The 17,168-nt window shown below is 43.6% G+C and overlaps 1 protein-coding gene across 1 annotated transcript in view; it reads left to right on the top strand.

The window, feature by feature from the left end:
• Positions 1-5,581, top strand: part of ST8SIA6 (ST8 alpha-N-acetyl-neuraminide alpha-2,8-sialyltransferase 6) — a 47,822-nt gene extending 42,241 nt beyond the window's left edge. The window contains exons 7-8 of the mRNA XM_063147616.1: positions 2,135-2,227; positions 5,092-5,581. Of these exons, the coding sequence (XP_063003686.1) occupies positions 2,135-2,227; positions 5,092-5,557 (559 nt within the window). The 3' untranslated portion in view covers positions 5,558-5,581. The remainder of the gene's footprint in view (positions 1-2,134; positions 2,228-5,091) is intronic.
• The last annotated feature ends 11,587 nt before the right edge of the window (positions 5,582-17,168 follow it).

Raw genomic sequence — 17,168 nt, 5'->3', positions numbered from 1 at the left:
TGGTCTTTTGTAAACCTATTGGGTGTTAACAGCCCATTCATGACCCAGCCACCTCCCAAAATACTTTGCATTACAATACATTGTTGTACTGGCAACAATACATGTTGCTGGGGAAATTCATTTTTCTTAAGCTTCTGTGATAATTGCAGCAAAGCTCATAGAGGACAGGTAACTTTGAGGATGGGTGGCAGATGACACCAGTGTCCTTGTGTCAGGATGAGGCCTGGTCTCTTTGGTATGGATTCCAAATTGGACTCAGAGGATGAAGAAGACCAGACGAGACAGGAAGTGGGGAAGGAAATTCTCCAAAATTCTTCAGGAGTCAAGAATGAATCTTCCCAGGAGCTTATCGAACAGCCTCAGAGATCATCTTCCCCATTCTCCCCCTGCAGCAACTCAGGGCACATCTACACCAAGCAGGATATTCCACTATAAAAGCGGTATATAAAAGGCAGGAGCCACACTGCTCCTTTATAGCGGTATTGAAGTGCACTGACAACTGTTGAGGCCCATTGACACATACCATATACCGCTTTCATACCGCTATATCCTGCTTGGTGTGGCTACTGCCTGTTATATTCTGCTTTCATAGTGGAATATCCTCCCTGGTGTAGATGAGCCCTCAGTCTTTGTTGGAGGGCGAAAGAGAGCATAGGAATTGATAGATCCCAGAGTCAAGTAGGCGTAGCTGAGGCGGACCACCAGACTAGCCACATGGCAGATGTTACAGCTTGACTACCCTCCCTGAAGGAGGGGTCCAGTAAAAGCCTGTCAGGCATGGTGGGAAACTGTCGATTTAGTTGATAGGCAACTACTTTGCTTTGTTAGGCTTATTAAGCTTAGAGGATAGCTCTTAGCATTCACACTCCCTTTAGGTGTGAAGAGATGTCTATTTACTGAACAAAGCTTTTGTGGATTGTACAGCAGACCTCTTTATTGTCTCACATCTCGGTGGGAGGGCTTGGACTCATGCCTGCTACTCAAAAGCTCCTGGTGCCTGCATCCCTATGAGCCCTGGTTCCATTTTTACTTAACTGCAGATGTTTTGGACACTTTGAAGAACAGAGCTATGTTCCAAAATATGCATGTGGTTTGCCATGAGGATGTTTAAGAGAGCCAGCTGTTATATAAGATTTCTGAACAATTAGATCCAGTGGGAGCTGTGCTTCCAAGGCTTATAGCCTTAGGACCACAGTGGTGGTGGTGGTGGTGGGAAGGGCTAGACACATACACCCATGCATTACAATTATAATGAAAATTGGGGGCCCTGAGCCTGATATGGGTTTTATTTTTATTTTATTATTATAATATACGTAAGGAAATATAATACATGCTTTAAACAACATAACATTCATATCCCCCAAAAAAGGTTCTACATTATCTAACATTCCTGCAGAGTGTCATTCTAGACAGGTAGCTAGTATGTTTAGCAGCTTTAAGACTGCATCCTGAGAAACCAGACGAAAGGGACATATATTGTCTTGCCTGAGAGGAATCTGAACCTTATAAGGGCAGAAAGTTTGGACTCAGAACTACAGACAGCTGGGTCCCAAACGGGTGCTTCAAATTTAAATCCTACAGAAATAACCATTTTTGTAAGTACATTTTGTATGCAAATGTTTGTAATCTAAGAATGTAAAACAATAACAACCCACCTTAGAGGCAGGGTATGTTCATACAGTTAAGCTGAAAGAAAGCACTAATTTGATCGAGTTCTAAAATATTTAGGCAAATTAAGATGTTAAACTCTTGATTGTAAATATATCTTGCTATACTTGTATGCAGCTGCTGAAGAACTTTGTAAAGTAATTAGGATATTTTAGAATGGTAGCTAGAATGGTAACTACATCCTTCACTTCTCTGCTAGCCACTGTACTACTTTGGTTAAGGTTAATACCAGTTGTTTCTGTCTATTTTAGAATGGTACACTGTGCATTATGTGCCTTTAACAGTGTAATCCTACAAACTGTCTTGCAGCTAATTATATACTAAAAGTTTAATTAATAAAATTTGTATATAAGAACATGAGTTACAGATACGATTTTTGTGAGCTTTGGCTATTGGGCAGTATAGAAATGCAATAAATAAAAAAATAAATAAATAAAATTGATCAACAGCTCTTGTAAAATTCCAGGTGTAACCTTCCCCCAACCATGGGAAGCATCAGTCAAGATGTTGGCAATAAGACAAACCTTGTGACCATCAATCCGAGCATTATAGCACAGAAGTGAGTATGGCTGCATTGTTGTTTGTGACTCATGCTTAATTGCTTGATGCTCCCTTTTAGAAACTTATTGGTATGTCTTCACCATGGCTACTGCATTGCAATGGCTTCATTAGTGGTCCCACGCTCCCTCTTAAAGGCCAGGCGAATGCAAATAGAAATGCCCTTAAGCTGTTCGTTCTTTTGGTGATGTGAATACAACCGCTTCTTGCCATTTCCTCCCACCAGTTCTTAGTGATGAGACAAGGGCGCTGCATAGACATTTGGAAAGCCCCAGGGTGGGTGCGCGGTGGCACGGCGTCAATTCTACGATGCCACTGCAATCGCACTCCCAACCCAGGGCTTTCTGTCGAAGCTGCAGTGAAAAAGACTCAGGGACTCACCATGACTTTTTCCTCTGGAGTGAGGCAAGGATGCACGAGATGGCCTCAAGACAGCCCCTTGCTTCGCTCCGGAGTCACAGCCGAGGCATGGCCAGATAGTACCTGGTGGAAGGCAACCTGCGAGTAGTCGCCTTCCACCAGGAAGAGGGCGGGGACAGCTCCGGTCCCTGCACTACTTCCTTGGAGTCTGGATTACCCAACGCCACCTCAGGGGAAAGGGAAGCTACTGGGTTTTTCAGACACACGCATCAACCTGGTGCCATGAAAACACCCCCAAGGACAGTATATGTGAACTATATCCACCACGTAAACCAGCCACTCCCAAACCGGTGCCTACAGGAAAGATGGAATCCTCTGTGGGCGAGATTAAATCAAAAGGAGTGCGCCAGGGAAGGGAGAACACCTGCCCATTGCAGTGAGTTGCTTACCTGCCTTCCCCAACCTGGAGCCCTCCAGATGTGTGAGATTACAACTCCCATCTTCCCCAGCCAGCGTGAACATGGGGACAGTGGGAGTTGAAACTTTCTTCATCTGGAGGGCACCAGGTTGTGGAAGGGCTGTTCTAAACAATGGTGTTCTGGGCTCTTGTTTCAGGCAACTGATGTATCTCAGTGCTACTGAGAATACTGTGTACAGTTCTGATCACCCACACTTTTAAAAAGTTATTGTAGAGCTGGAAAGAGTGCAGAAAGGGGCAACTAAAATGATCAAGGGGCTGGAGCATCTCCCTTATGAGGGAAGGTTACAACAGCTGGGATTGTTTAGCTTGGAAAAAAGGAGGATGAGGGGAGACATGAAAGAGGTGTACAAAATCATGCAAGGTGTGGAGAATGGAGATAGGGAGACATTTTTCTCCCTCTCTCACAATACTAGAACCCAGTGGGGTCATCCCATGAAGCTGACTCATGGGAGATTCAGGACAGAGAAAAGGAAGTACTTCTTCGCACAGTGCATAGCTAAACTACAGAATTTGCTACCACAAGATGTACTGATGGTTGGCTTTAAAAGGGAGTTAGATAAATACCTAAAGGCTATCAATGGCTACTAGTCCTGATGGCCATGTGCTACCTCCAGTATCAGAGGCAATAAGCCTATATACACCAGTTGCTGTGGAACATGGGCGGGAAGGTGCTGTTGCACTCATGTCCTGTGGGTTCCTGATTGACAGCTGTGTGAACAGAGTGCTGGATTAGATGGACTTTTGGTCTGATCCAGCATGGCTCTTCTAATGTTCGTATGTACTCAAGGTTTTGCTTCATGCTAAATCGGAGTTCAAGGTACTATCATGACTCAGTACTGCAGCTAGTTTTATGCTAGGTGCATTGGCTAAACATAAGGCCAGCAAGCAGATAGGGGGCAACTGGCTCCTTAAGTTGCTTGGTCATTGCCTTCTGAAAGTTTGTGTGTGGATACTTCAATATGTGCAAAATGAAGTAGCTGTGTGAAGGAGTTCTATTGATGACCAGTTGTGTACCAGTTGTGCCCACTTGAAAGTGTTTTCCTGCATCACTAGGAGATTCCCGAATTACATGTAGCCTCATATTTCTAAAATATATTGACAACTCTTCACAATCTGCACACTCAGGCCCTCTGGGAAGGCTTTATTCCAGTCAGCCATAACTAGGCTGACAACTGTTACCCAGAGGACCTTTTCTGCTGCCACTCCCAGACTGTGGAATGGCCTGTTGGAAGAGATTCGTCAGCTTAATGCTCTCTCTGAGTTTAAGACAGCCATAAAGACTAGTCTCTTCCGGCAGGCCTACCCAGCTGAATTTTAAATCTAAGAATTTTAAGATGTTGTGATTGTTATTTTAACATTATATTGGTTTTATATGCTCTTTTAACTAGTTTTATGTATTATATTGTATTTAATGTTGTTCCCTGCCTTAATCTAGAGGGAGAGGCAGGTAAGAAATTATTATTATTATTGTTGTTGTTGTTATTATTATTATTATTATTATTATTATTATTATTAGCATTCATTCATTCATTCATTAATATTTTAAATCTATGCTATTTGCTTGCCCTAGTGGTAACTGGTAAGGTTGGCATGGCTTGCCAGCATAAGGTCAGGATTCCACATTCAGGAGTCATTCTGACAATCAAAGACATAGATACTGGCAGTAAGAGCTGTAAGCTAAAATAGATAGTATATTTAACGTTTCGGGCCTGTCCCTTTTTTCCTTCAGCACCATTGGAATGTGGCTCCCAAGAGAACATAAGAAGAGTTGTGCTGGATCAGACCAAGGGTCCATCCAGTCCAGCACTCTGTTCACACAGTGGCCAACCAAGCTGTTGTCCAGGGACCCACGAGCTTTCCTGACATTTCAACTTGGGCTGGAAGAGTTTTTTTAACACCCCTTGTTGTGTGAACTATTACCTCAGCAGCGTAGATTTGTTAAGCGGAGCATTAGACAGTGCTTAACCACAGGTAGAGTTTCTGTTCTCATTAAGAATTTTCACAAGCTGTTGTGTCATTTACAGATATAACAAACTGAATGAAAAGAAGGCTGCCTTCTTGGAAAACATTGCAAGCTATGGAGAAGCTTTCCTTTTGTTACCGGCCTTTTCCTTCAGGAGTAACACTGCAGCTTCCTTCAAAGTCCACCACACGCTCAAAGAGTTCAGCGCCAAGCAGAAGGCCATATTTTTCTACCCCAGGTACCTTAGAAGTCTCGCCCAGTTCTGGAGGACTAAGGGCGTCAAAGCCTACCGGTTGTCTTCTGGCTTTATGATCACCAGCGCTGCTGTCGAACTATGTGAGAACGTGAAGCTCTATGGCTTCTGGCCTTTCTCCAAAAGCATCGCAGGTGCTCCCATCAGCCACCACTACTACGACAACCAGCTTCCTAAGCCTGGCTTCCATGCAATGCCCAAAGAGTACAACCAGATTCTCCAGCTCCATGGAAGAGGTATCCTCAAGCTGCAGTTCGGTAAATGTCTTACATAGCCCCAGGTATGCTTCTTTATGCATTTATTTTGAGGGCCATATTCCCTCATGGGTAATCCATTGGGTTCTGAAGCCAATGATGGGTGGGGCTAAGCCAAAATTTAGTGGAGCCACCCCCTTTCTCTCCCTCTTTCTGCCTCCCTTCTCTTCTCCCTCCCTCCCTCTCATAAGATCATAAGAAGAGATGTGCTGGATCAGACCAAAGTTCATCTAGTCTAGCATTCTGTTCACACAGTGGCCAATCAGGTGCCCAAAGGAAAGCCACAGGCAGGACGTGAGTCCCATGTTCCCCAGCAGCTGCTTTACATAGGCTCCCTTTCTCTTCCTCCCTACCCAGTGGGCTGCCAGGGAAGGAACAGGTTACTCTTGCCAGAGGTCTGAACGGATTCCTTCATTTTGAACTTAGGCTAAGGGCCACAGATTGTCCTTGGACCACAGGTTGCCGACCCCTACTATATTTATTAGTTAACTAAGCAAAGGTGGCTCCACGCTTTACATGATAGACACAACTGCTGCAGGTAAAGCAGTGTTACAGACAAGAGTGAACCGTTTGCTGGACATATCATTAAGCACAGTATTAATTTTAATTTTGTCATGCGTTATGCAAACTTAACGTATGCTTGTGGAAAGTGCTTGGGAGAGATTTGGAGGATATAAGAAGAACCTTGTTGGTTCAGATCCACTAGTCCAGTACCTGTTCCCTATGGTGGCCAGCAAGCACATAAGTTGTGGATGACATGCTCACATCATCATCATCATCATCTTCTTCTTCTTCTTCTTCTGAAGCAACCCTATATATGCATCTAATAATTATGTGGGCAGCGCTTAATTGGGTCCAGTTGGTGAAGGGGCGAGAACAAATAGACCCACAGGAGACACTGCTGGGGCTATGCAGCCACTCTTTACCAGTCTTTCTCACTTTGCTGCTGGCCTGCTCACTGTGACGCGTCCTGCCCCCGTGTCATCTCGACTTCACCTGAGACACCCACAAGCACAATGCCACTAGCACCCAGGACCACTTCAATCCCCCCTGTGCCAATGACGTGTTTGAGGGTTTAGGTCTACTGCTGCTGTTCCTGTCTCGCCTCTTCTTCAGGCCCCACAGACTCACAGCCCAGCAACCTAGCCCTCACTTACCCATTCCACTGCCACCATTTGTTGTTTTCTCTTCAGACACCTCCACAGACCACACCGGTTGTTTGTAAATATAATTGGAATTTATTAACTCAAGTAAATGCGTGAATAAGCCTAATGGTTTCCTCAGTTCAAATGCGTATGGTTACGAGGTTCAAAGCGTTTTGGTTTAAGTCACTCCCTTATTACAAGGTTCCACTATATCAGTGGTTCTCAACCTTCCTAATGCCGCGACCCTTTAATACAGTTCCTCACGTTGTGGTGACCCCCAACCATAAAATTATTTTTGTTCTTCTCTACACGATCCATTGTCATGGGATGGTTTGCTAATGAAAATAATACATAACAATAGCTTTAATAATACAAAAGATGATACATGACATAGTTCAGTTTCCTAAGACCATCGGAAATATGTGTTTTCCGATGGTCTTAGGCGACCCCTGTGAAAGGGTCATTCGACCCCCAAAGGGGTCCCGACCCACAGGTTGAGAACTGCTGCACTATATAGTCTTAAAATCTTCTACTTCTCTCTACCTCACAGAATTCTAACCTACACACAGACTCATCTCACACTGACACTTCCTCAGACTCATCTCCCAGACTCATCTCACTTAACTTCAGTATATATAGATACATTTCTCTAGCTCCTCCCACTCTTACTCAGCCAATCTGCACTCCCCCTCAGCCATCCAATCAACATGCAGGCATTCAACCCCCCCCCCCCCCTCTACAAATTGAGGCCTACTTATTTCCTGAATTTATAAACAATAACTTTGTGTATATATATTTACAACTACATCATAAAAGGCAGCTGAACATCACACTCACCCCCACAATTTATTGCTCCCCCTTAAGGAGGGGAACTTGGCCTCTGGCCCAAACAGGGTACCTTGGAACAGAGGTTTGCATGTCATCAACATTTCACATGTTTGGTGTGGCTAATGCCAGCCTAGAACCGATGTCCCTGCAGTTATTGAGTCTCCTGTGTAAAGTGAAGTATAGAGCAGCCCTATAAAGCAAAGTTGAGTATTTTCCCTTTAAAAGAAAGAAAAAAAGGAAAGCCATTTAAATCAAGATGACCAAAACGGATGAAATTAAATTATTTTTGATTAATTACTTAATGTCAGAGAAGCAATAATGAATTTTAAATTGGGCCAAAACTGAAATGACAGCTATTTTTTTCCTTTCATTAAAGAGCTGATGTCAACTCATTTATTCATTTGGCCTTTTTAACACACATCCTCCCCTTTAACGCAAAGGCAGATAAATGCCAACTGCTGCTTATTCTGTGTATGTTGTACAGTTTGCTTGCAAATGAATAGTAATGCCGCACTTTCTTGTTTCGTTTGTTTGTTGTTTTTTTCAGAGAAGAGACTGTTGATGTGCCTCCATGGTTTGATATAGTGGATTTGATCAAATGTCAACACGCAAGCATTAAAGTGTGATATTATAATTCCGAAGTATTTTGCACTTCAGGATGGCGGTCTTGAGTTTATCTGTTTTTAACATGTGTGTGTGTGTGTGTGTGTGTGTGTTTAGATTCTTGTAATCTGCCTTTTTACATAGGCAAAATTTTCGAAACCCAGAAGGCCCACTATAGAGAACAAAGCACAATCTCAGTATGATAGCTGTCAGTGATGTTTGTTTAGTTATGTTTGTAACAGCATTTATGGTTTTGTTAAGGCTGTCTGAGAAACTCTCTGACTTGATACCTTGGTACTACAGGACTGCACCGTTTGACTGATCTGCAAACAATGATAAATAGTGGTACATTTGACCATGTGACCCTTCACCCCCACTTATAGTCTGAAGTGGTATTGCTCCCAATCAGTTTTACCACCTTATTTACTTGTCCTGTGCAACAGACTGCGTTCTAGATAATGTTGCCAAACCAGAGGTACAGAATGTCCGGATCCAGCCCTCCTGGGCCGGATCTGCACCCAGCAGAATATAACACTTTGAAAGTGGTTTGAAAATGGTATGTGGAATGTGTCCTGGGCCCCAACAATTGTCAGTGCACTTCAATACCATTATAAAGCAGTAGCATAGATCCTGCCCCAGTGTCCCAATCTAGCCTATTGTATTTTCCCAGTTGGCCACTCCCCTTCTCCTGGCTCCACCCCTTTCCCCGACCACCTAACCCTGGATGGTTTCCTGGCTTTTCCCCATGGTAAAAGTTTTAAATGCCTCTCCTGAGGCTCAGTTCCTGGCAGAAAGAGCTTTAAGCTACAATAGGGCTGGGTTTTTTGAGGGGGGTGGGGGCTGCCTCTTTCTTCTTTCTTTTTGCCTTTAGCCTTGCACACTGCTGAGATGTGCCCGCCCCCAAGAGCATCTCCCAAGTGGAGTTCAGCCTTCAGACTGAAAGAGATTCAACGTCCCTACTTTAGAAGCTGCTTGAGGAACTTCTGGAATTTGAGGGCTGGACAAGAAATCACAGAGCCGCCATCTTACTTTATCCTACCCTGGCTCATTTCTGACAACAGATTTGGGAGGGCAGAAAACTGTTTAAAGCTGCCTTCCCCTACCATATACCAATGCTGGCTGGGGATGGTGGGAACTGGAGTTCAACATATTTCAAGGACACCAGGTGGGGGAAGGCCTGTAAGCAACAGAGTGCAATGCAATAAGACAGTTTTGTTCCCCTCAAGCCCACAGGCCTAATCCAGCCTAGAAAGTTCCACATCTGACCTGAAAAGCTTCCTTCGATTCCTTCAAGGGGAAGAGGAAGAGTCACCCCCCTTTAAAGAAATACCCACTTTGTAGTTAAACAGGACAGACATGTGGACAGCAACTATCACGTCCAGATTGTCCTTGAGGTTCAAGTTTCACAACAGCAGCAGCTCGTGCGTGTTTAAACTCAGATATGACCCAATCACGTGGAAAGCAGGGAGTGGTAGTCCACTTCTAGGGGCAAAATGGGCTAGTGGGTAGGGAGGGGAGAACCTTCCCCCATACCTGTGGTTTACATACTCATAGCCTGACCCCAAAGATGCTGCTGCGTCCAGGGGAACTCCAGTACTGGAGCCTGAGAGGAAGTCACCTTCAACAACAGACTGCAGGGAGGTAAGTTTCAGACTAGCAAAATTTACCTGGTTAAAAAAACCCAAAATTTATTTGGTAGAACAAAATTTGATTGTAAAAAAATGAACGTATGTGAGTACAGTTAGACTTTATTTTATACTCTAGTGAATCAACATATATTAAAGATATATCTATATCTAATTGATGCATGTTCTATAGAAGAGCTTCACATCAGGCTCCTAAGTTTAAATTCTTAATGTTCTTTTCATCAAAATACCTATTAGAATTAAATTATTAACAAGGCTTGATTAAATTTTTTTCTATTAACATGAGGCAAGGGAGAATACGTTACATAATGCAATCGAATAAAAACGGTGATATGCCTCTTGGGCAACATTTCGAGGGCTTTTATGGAGTTCTATTAATCTAACAAGGAACATGTCTGCAGAAACCTGGGGAATAACTTTCCGGATTGATGTTCACTAGGAAAGGAAGATGGAGGAGGGACTCTATTGACATGGACACTGTAATTTTCAGAAGTGGAGGCTATTTATGAATGAATGTTAATATGTTAGACTTAATCTTGGCCACCGAGTGGATATGGATGGAAGTCCACCAGGGATTTGAGAACAGTGCCAGCTCCAGATAGTTGAGGGTCCCCAGTGGGCCCCCTCCTTCAGTGAGTCAACCTTCTCACTGCCATTGTTGTCAGTTGTTGTATTGCTCATCTCTCTCTCTCTCTCTTCCTCCCTCATCATAGCTATCACTTTCTTGCTTGACCGACAGAAAGCCAATGCACATGTAAACAGTGACATCTCCTGCTCCTTCTTCTCACTATCACTGTTATCTCGGCCACAGTGAGAAGCAGGTGAACAAGCAGGTTGCACTGAGGGAGAGGGAGAGCAAGTCCAAGGGGCTTTTGACAGTGGGCTACTACTGGGGAGTGGGATCCAGCCATTCCTAGCCTTGATGCCAGCCCTACCTAGATACCTGACAAGCAAAGGAGAGTTTAGTAAGGACCACGTTCTCCAATGCCTATGGGAATTTTCTGAGGGTTCCATGGGGATTAATCTTTCAGCAAGATCAAATATCCCAAGTCGGTCATTTTCCTACATGTTTGGGATGGTCTCAAGGACTACCTTCTTTCTGACAAAAGCCTTCCGAATGTTACTCAGGGGCTCTTGTCAGTGGGCCCCTGTTGGGGTGTGGGCTCTTGGCAGGTGCTCAACCATGCCAACCCTTGATGCAGGCCCTACTTCATAAACCCAACTTCTTCTGTCATTTGGTGACTTCACAAACAGTAGGGGTGTCCAACATCTGACAGGCCATGAAACATGGGTTGTATCCAGCTTTCCGGGTCACAAGTTAGGCAACTGCATTGACATTTTGAAATGGAACAGGGATCGATCCAGACCACTTCTCATACCTGCCATCCATGACACGCCTCACATATAATACCCAGGCTGATTTCTCACTATTTCTGCCAGTCTGTACCCCAGATGGCAGCAACTGCAGAAACAACATGGGCTGTGCAGTTGCCGTTTCTGAATGGACACAGGGACAAGATCTGCCCTATACACCTGACGCTAGAAGTGTCTGAATTTTGTGAAATCTGTTTTGTGGATTGTGTGGTGTCATTTTTTCCGCCATCCATTCACAGATGGATTCGGATTTCCCCAACCCCTTTATGCAGAAAACCCCTTTATGCAGAAAAATAGTAAATAATTCCATAAGGAAGTTTGCAACAATTTACATAATCAATGTTAGTACGTAACAATTAGCGTTATTGTCCCCCGTTCCATTTGACTTTCCCCCCATGTATATTTTCCAGCATGGCATATGTCTCAGGAGAAACTAGCATATTTTCCTGTGAATAAATTTGTGTAAAGTGTGGGAAAGTAAAACAAACAAACTGTGTGGCCTGGGGAGTCCAGTCCGAGGTGGATTCCTCAGGTTGGATTCTTACGAATCTGAATTCATTGTAGCCTATCTTGAATTTCTTCAGTATCCCTACATGACACTGGGTGATCTTCTTTAGGGGGGTGTACTGCCTTGGTCCTGGACCCTGGATCTGAGTCAAAGTGGGCCAATTTGCCCCGTCTTGACCCTAATCTGATTCAGGGTCGGATTGAGCCACCTCAGCCTAAAGCAATTGAGGGCTTTAGGCCAATTCAGCCAGATGGCCAGTTACTGACCCCCATCTGCCAGTGGGACTTACCTGAAGCCTCTGCTCGTGGTAGCGAACCACCTGGCAGGGAGTGTGTGTGTATGTGTGTGTGTTGAGGTCAAGGTTGCATTCTGGTTGTTCTTTTTAATACTTGACAATTGCAGTAATTCCCCATAACCTCTGAACTCCTACAACTGTCCCTGTGTGTTGGACACAAAAGGAGTTTTTACACTTGGCATTTATCATGTGCTCCTGACCGTTCACTCACAGATGTTTGTGAGTCCTTTTCAAGACTTCGGCAACCTCCAGTGCCTCTCTTGTCATTTTTTAGATTTATTCCGCCATTTTAAAAAATCACCGAAAATGCAGTAACAATCCCCCCCTCCAAAACTGCCATCAAATTGGTGGTGTAATTCAAGTATTGTGTAATATTTTAGAAAACTTGCAGCACCATCTACTGTCTGTATAAATTAATTATATGGAATGTGCCCACAAAGGAAGTGGGAAGAACAAAATGGGGAAAGCGCATGTTTTGTGCCCATTGTAAACCCGTAAAGTTTCTGGAAGATGAAGCACCGGTAAGGCTGCGGAATTTTCCTTAATGTAGAGAAGCCCCAAATCCTATTTTTTGGTGAAAGTGTAGGTAAGCTCTGCAACTGTTATCCACCCCACCCAAAGTTTATTTTTGGTGTATTGCCACTTGGCATTTGATGCTTTAAAATCTGAATGTGATAGTATTGTCTGTTTAAAACTGTTGCTAAGTGTTAGACTGTATTCACTTCTGAATAACTTCTCTTTCTGTGCATTGTATTGGGAGGAGTCCTGTTTTAAATTTTACTGTACTATGAGGTCAGGTTTTGTCATCAGCCAACCTACATCATGGATGCTTTGTATTGATGAAGTGCCTCAGTGCCAAAGACTGTTTGCTTTTATGTTTACGATGTATACATTGGATGTTGCACTAACTAGGTGTGAACTGGAATATTTTTGCAATTTTATTTGGAAATAAAACAAACAAACATAGAGCTTGCTATATTTATGTCTTTTACGGGATCATTCACATGGCTTCAGCCAGATGATTATGACTGCGAAAACTTGCAAAAATAAAAATGGCAAGGAAGCCTCATTAGACACAGTGCAACTTAACTTCTGACTAAACGCGCCTGTGGATGTGAGAGAGCTTTGGTTATTGGGCAATACAGACATGTAATAAACACATTTATAAATACATTGTGCTGAAAATCACAGAGCATAACCTTCCTGGAATTTCTCCAGTTCTTCTCCCATTTGTTGCGGTGAAACACATGTAACCATAATAATGGAGCCCCAAAATACAACATTTCAGAACCATTGGGTTAAAGAAAAGCAGGCTTCTTGAACATCTTTTGATAAAAATTTCGATGTTTTGGAAGTGTCCTGTGCAAAGGTTTGACAACAACCTAATTCTGAGTGCTGGTGGCTCTTCCTTCAATGCAGCCACAACATCCATACAGTGCTGGCTCCCAGTTTTTGAGGGCCTTTGGTCAGGGCCCTCTCAGTGGCTTGCCTACTTTCTCACAACCATGGGCACCAGCTGCTATTGCTCCTTCTCCTGTTTCTCGCCAATGAGCAAGTAGGTGGTGGCATCTACTGTTTCTCCTTCTCACCACCACCATTATTTGGGCTAGAGTGAGAGGCAGGTGAACAAGAAGGATGCAATGATAAAGAAGAGGAACAACTTCAGGGGAGTCTTGATAGTGAGTCCTTGCTAGGGTTTGGGCCCTCAGCCAGTGCTCAACCATGCCTACCCCTTGATGCTGCCCCTGTGTTCAGGCAAATAGCAGTATTGTAGGCCTCAACCCATGGCACTTTACATAGGAGGGCACACAAAGAAGATGGAACTGGAACAATCAGTATATTCCACACCCTAAATACGTATTGCTTGAATTTGTAAATCAGACCACTCGTCAATCCTTCTTGGATTAATTGGAGAATGAGGAAGCTAAGATGAATTTTACACTGTCTCAGTGTACGTGGTATATTTGATTTACTATAATTGTTTCTCATGTTTAAATAGCACAGAAATGTTAACAGTTCTTGAGAAAAATTCTCCAAAGGACATCCTGAAGCAAGAGATGCAAATAAATTGTTTGCCATGCCCAACAAGACTAGTAAACCCTTTTCTTTCTTTATTCTTATTGTAAAATGATGATTCTGATTAAACTCTGCCGGAAAATTCTCATTTCCATGGTTTAATTAATGCTCTCAGCCCTAGTAATGTTGAAACATGAACAAGGAGGCACCTGCTTTGATTCCTTAAAAATGTTTGCTCTATGCAGTAGTATCCTGGGCTCTTTGATATAATAGTTTTGATCAAGAAGGAAAATTTGGAGAAATGGGAGCATTATTCAGAGAATAAACGTAAGAACATAAGAAGAGTAATGCTGGATCAGAACAAGGGCCAATCTAGACCAGTTCACACAGTGGCCAACCAGCTGTCAACCAAGAACCCACAAGCAGGACATGGTGCAACATCACCCCACTGCCCATGTTCCCCAGCAACTGGTGCACACAGGCTTACTGCCTCTAACACTGGAGGTTCCACTTAGCCATCAGGACTAGTAGCCACTGATAGCCTTCTCCTCCAGGAATGTATCCAAGCCCCTTTTAAAGCCATCCAAATAAAGACTTTACTCTGCTACACATCCACTGGGACTTTTGATGTTGCATTTTTGAACACCACTAACCCACAGGCTCATGCGCCCTCACACTGCATAGCAAATTAAGTCCAAGTGAATAAGTAATAAGCATCACATCCATGCTGTGCTTGATTGCAGTCTACTTACAAAAGATGCTGCTTGCAACAGTGGGTCAACACAGATGAGTACATTTATGGGGCTGGATTTAGACTTCATGCTTAGAGCAGACACATTGAAATCAATGAGATTTGAGTTAGGCAGGACAAATTGAAATCCCACTGATTTCAGCGGGTCTGCTCTAAGTATGCAGATTCAAGTAAGCTCTCAGGCTGCCCCAAGCTCTAAGCAGCTTACCTAAGATCTCTATTAGGTAAGACAATCCCTAGGGTAGTGAAATTTGCTGACAGTTTGCCCGTGAACACCCATGGTCCAACCTGCCTCACAGTGATGTCCTTCCCTCAGGGTGGCTCCCTTTTATGTTGGCTTCTAGCCCCTAATTTGGCCTACTTCAACTTGCGATATACTCTAGCATCTCTCAAGTCATGACCCTCTTTTCCCTCCTCCTCAGAATAACTTGAGTTCTCGTAGTGGAGGCGGCGACTCAGCTTGGGCATCTGTGTGTCAAGGCCTTGTGAAGAATCTCTCTGAGCACCTTGGTTCTGGGGGATGTTCCTCCCCTGTGCTGTTCCAACTCTGGTTCAGAATCGGAGTTGTCAGAAATCTCATACAGCATCATCACACGGGGGAAATTGCGTTTCCTTACCATCGCTTCTCCACCTGCGTGTTTGTCCCTCATTACTTCCTCATTCTCAAGGGAGAGGAAACAGGAAGTAAACGATGTGCTCGTAGCCCATTGAGTGGGTTGTTTTGATCACACTGCTTCTCCTGCCCACAGCAGGGGACAGCGGCAAGTTCCATCTCAAAAAATAAGTCAGACTTACTGGGATGTTTTTTTGTCATGCGAAGAAGGCTAGAAGGGGCGGGAGTCAGACATTGTGAGAGGGACCCACGAAAATCCATGAGTGCCCAGTAATGAGCATGCAATAAAACACTCCTCTGATGGAACTCATAGTCACATTGGCTGGAGGTTCTCTGTAGCCATCTTAATTAATAGCCATTGAGAAACTGACCCTCCATATATTTGTTTAATTTGCCCCTCCCCCTGCCATTTAAAGCAACCTAAGCTGGTGGCACCTCTTGAGACAGGGAATTGCATAAATTAATTATATGTGATGGAGATGTACTTTCCTCAGCACCTTCTCTAACCTGATGCCCTCCAGATGTGTTGAACTAAATGTAGTTTGGGAATGATGGGAGTTTTGGACAGACACATCTGGAGGGAAACAATTGGGGGAAAGCTGTGCATGCATCAGTCAAGGCATAGGGTTATTTCTTTATATCCCGCATTTCTACCAAAAAACTGGCAACTCAAGGCAGCTTACAAAAACAATTTTAAATAGATTAAAACAATAGCACACATTTAAAAAATAACAATTATAGAATAAAAAAAGCAAACATCTCACAGACCCACTTGCAGGCCAAAGGCCTTCTTGAATAAAGCTGTCTTTACCTGCCGTCAGGAGGACAGCAGAGAGGAAGTGAACCTAGTGTCCCTTGGCAGAGAGTTCCACAGCCTGGGAGCAGCCACCAAAAAGACCCTCTCTCACATTGCCACCAAACATGCCCCTAATGGTGGCAGTCTGGAAAGAAGGACCTCTCCAGAAGGTTTTAAGAACCGGGCAGGATCATATGAGAGAAGGCAGTCTTTCTGGTAGCTTTGTCCTGAACCGTATAGGGCTTTATAGCTCATTATCAGGATTAGTGCTAAAATGCCTGTCATCTATCTATCCATCCATCATCCAGCCATGGTTTTATATCCCACTTTCCCCCTTCTAAAAATAGCAGTCATTCAAAGCAGCATACAAAATATAGAAACAACAACAATAATCAACACCCAATTATCAAAATAAATGTCAAAGTGGCAGGGCAATGCGACTGCGAAGTTGGAGCTCCCTGACATTTCCAAAGCACTGGAGGCAGGAAGGGACGAATTCCTGTTTTCGTTTTTTAAAGCCATTTCCCTGCCATTGTGAGCTTTGAATACTGTGTATCCAGTGCCGCTGCTCTGCCCCATCCATGCCAGCCCCCTAAGCAGCCCCCTGCTGTTTTATACTGCTGTTTTATACTTTTGATGGTTTTAAATTTGTATACTTTTTAATGTTCACTGTTTTTAACTTTTGTAAACCGCCCAGAGAGCTTCGGCTATGGGGCAGTATATAAATTCAATAAATAAATAAATAAAATATTTGTTTATTTTATTTATTAAAACATTTCTATCCTGCCCTATATCACAAGGATCTTCGGGCAGTTTACCTCTTCCAACATTGAAGCACCAATGTTGGGGATATTATTGCTGGGGCAAGATCAACAATCCCTCTCCAAGCCTGGGCCTTGTTCTGACCTCAGAGGAGAAGATCCAATCTATCCTAACAATACATTATTATCCTCATCCAGCAGTTTGCTGTGGGAATGTGAACGAACAAACACACACACACACATCATGTAATTCATCCCCATTCATTTGAAGAGAGGGAGCAGTTTCTCATGCAGA

This window comes from Elgaria multicarinata, chromosome 1 (assembly GCF_023053635.1).
Source record: "Elgaria multicarinata webbii isolate HBS135686 ecotype San Diego chromosome 1, rElgMul1.1.pri, whole genome shotgun sequence".
NCBI classification, from domain to species: domain Eukaryota; kingdom Metazoa; phylum Chordata; class Lepidosauria; order Squamata; family Anguidae; genus Elgaria; species Elgaria multicarinata.
The sequence above is the reverse complement of the archived record's forward strand: the minus strand, read 5'-3'. Positions and strand labels throughout refer to the sequence as shown.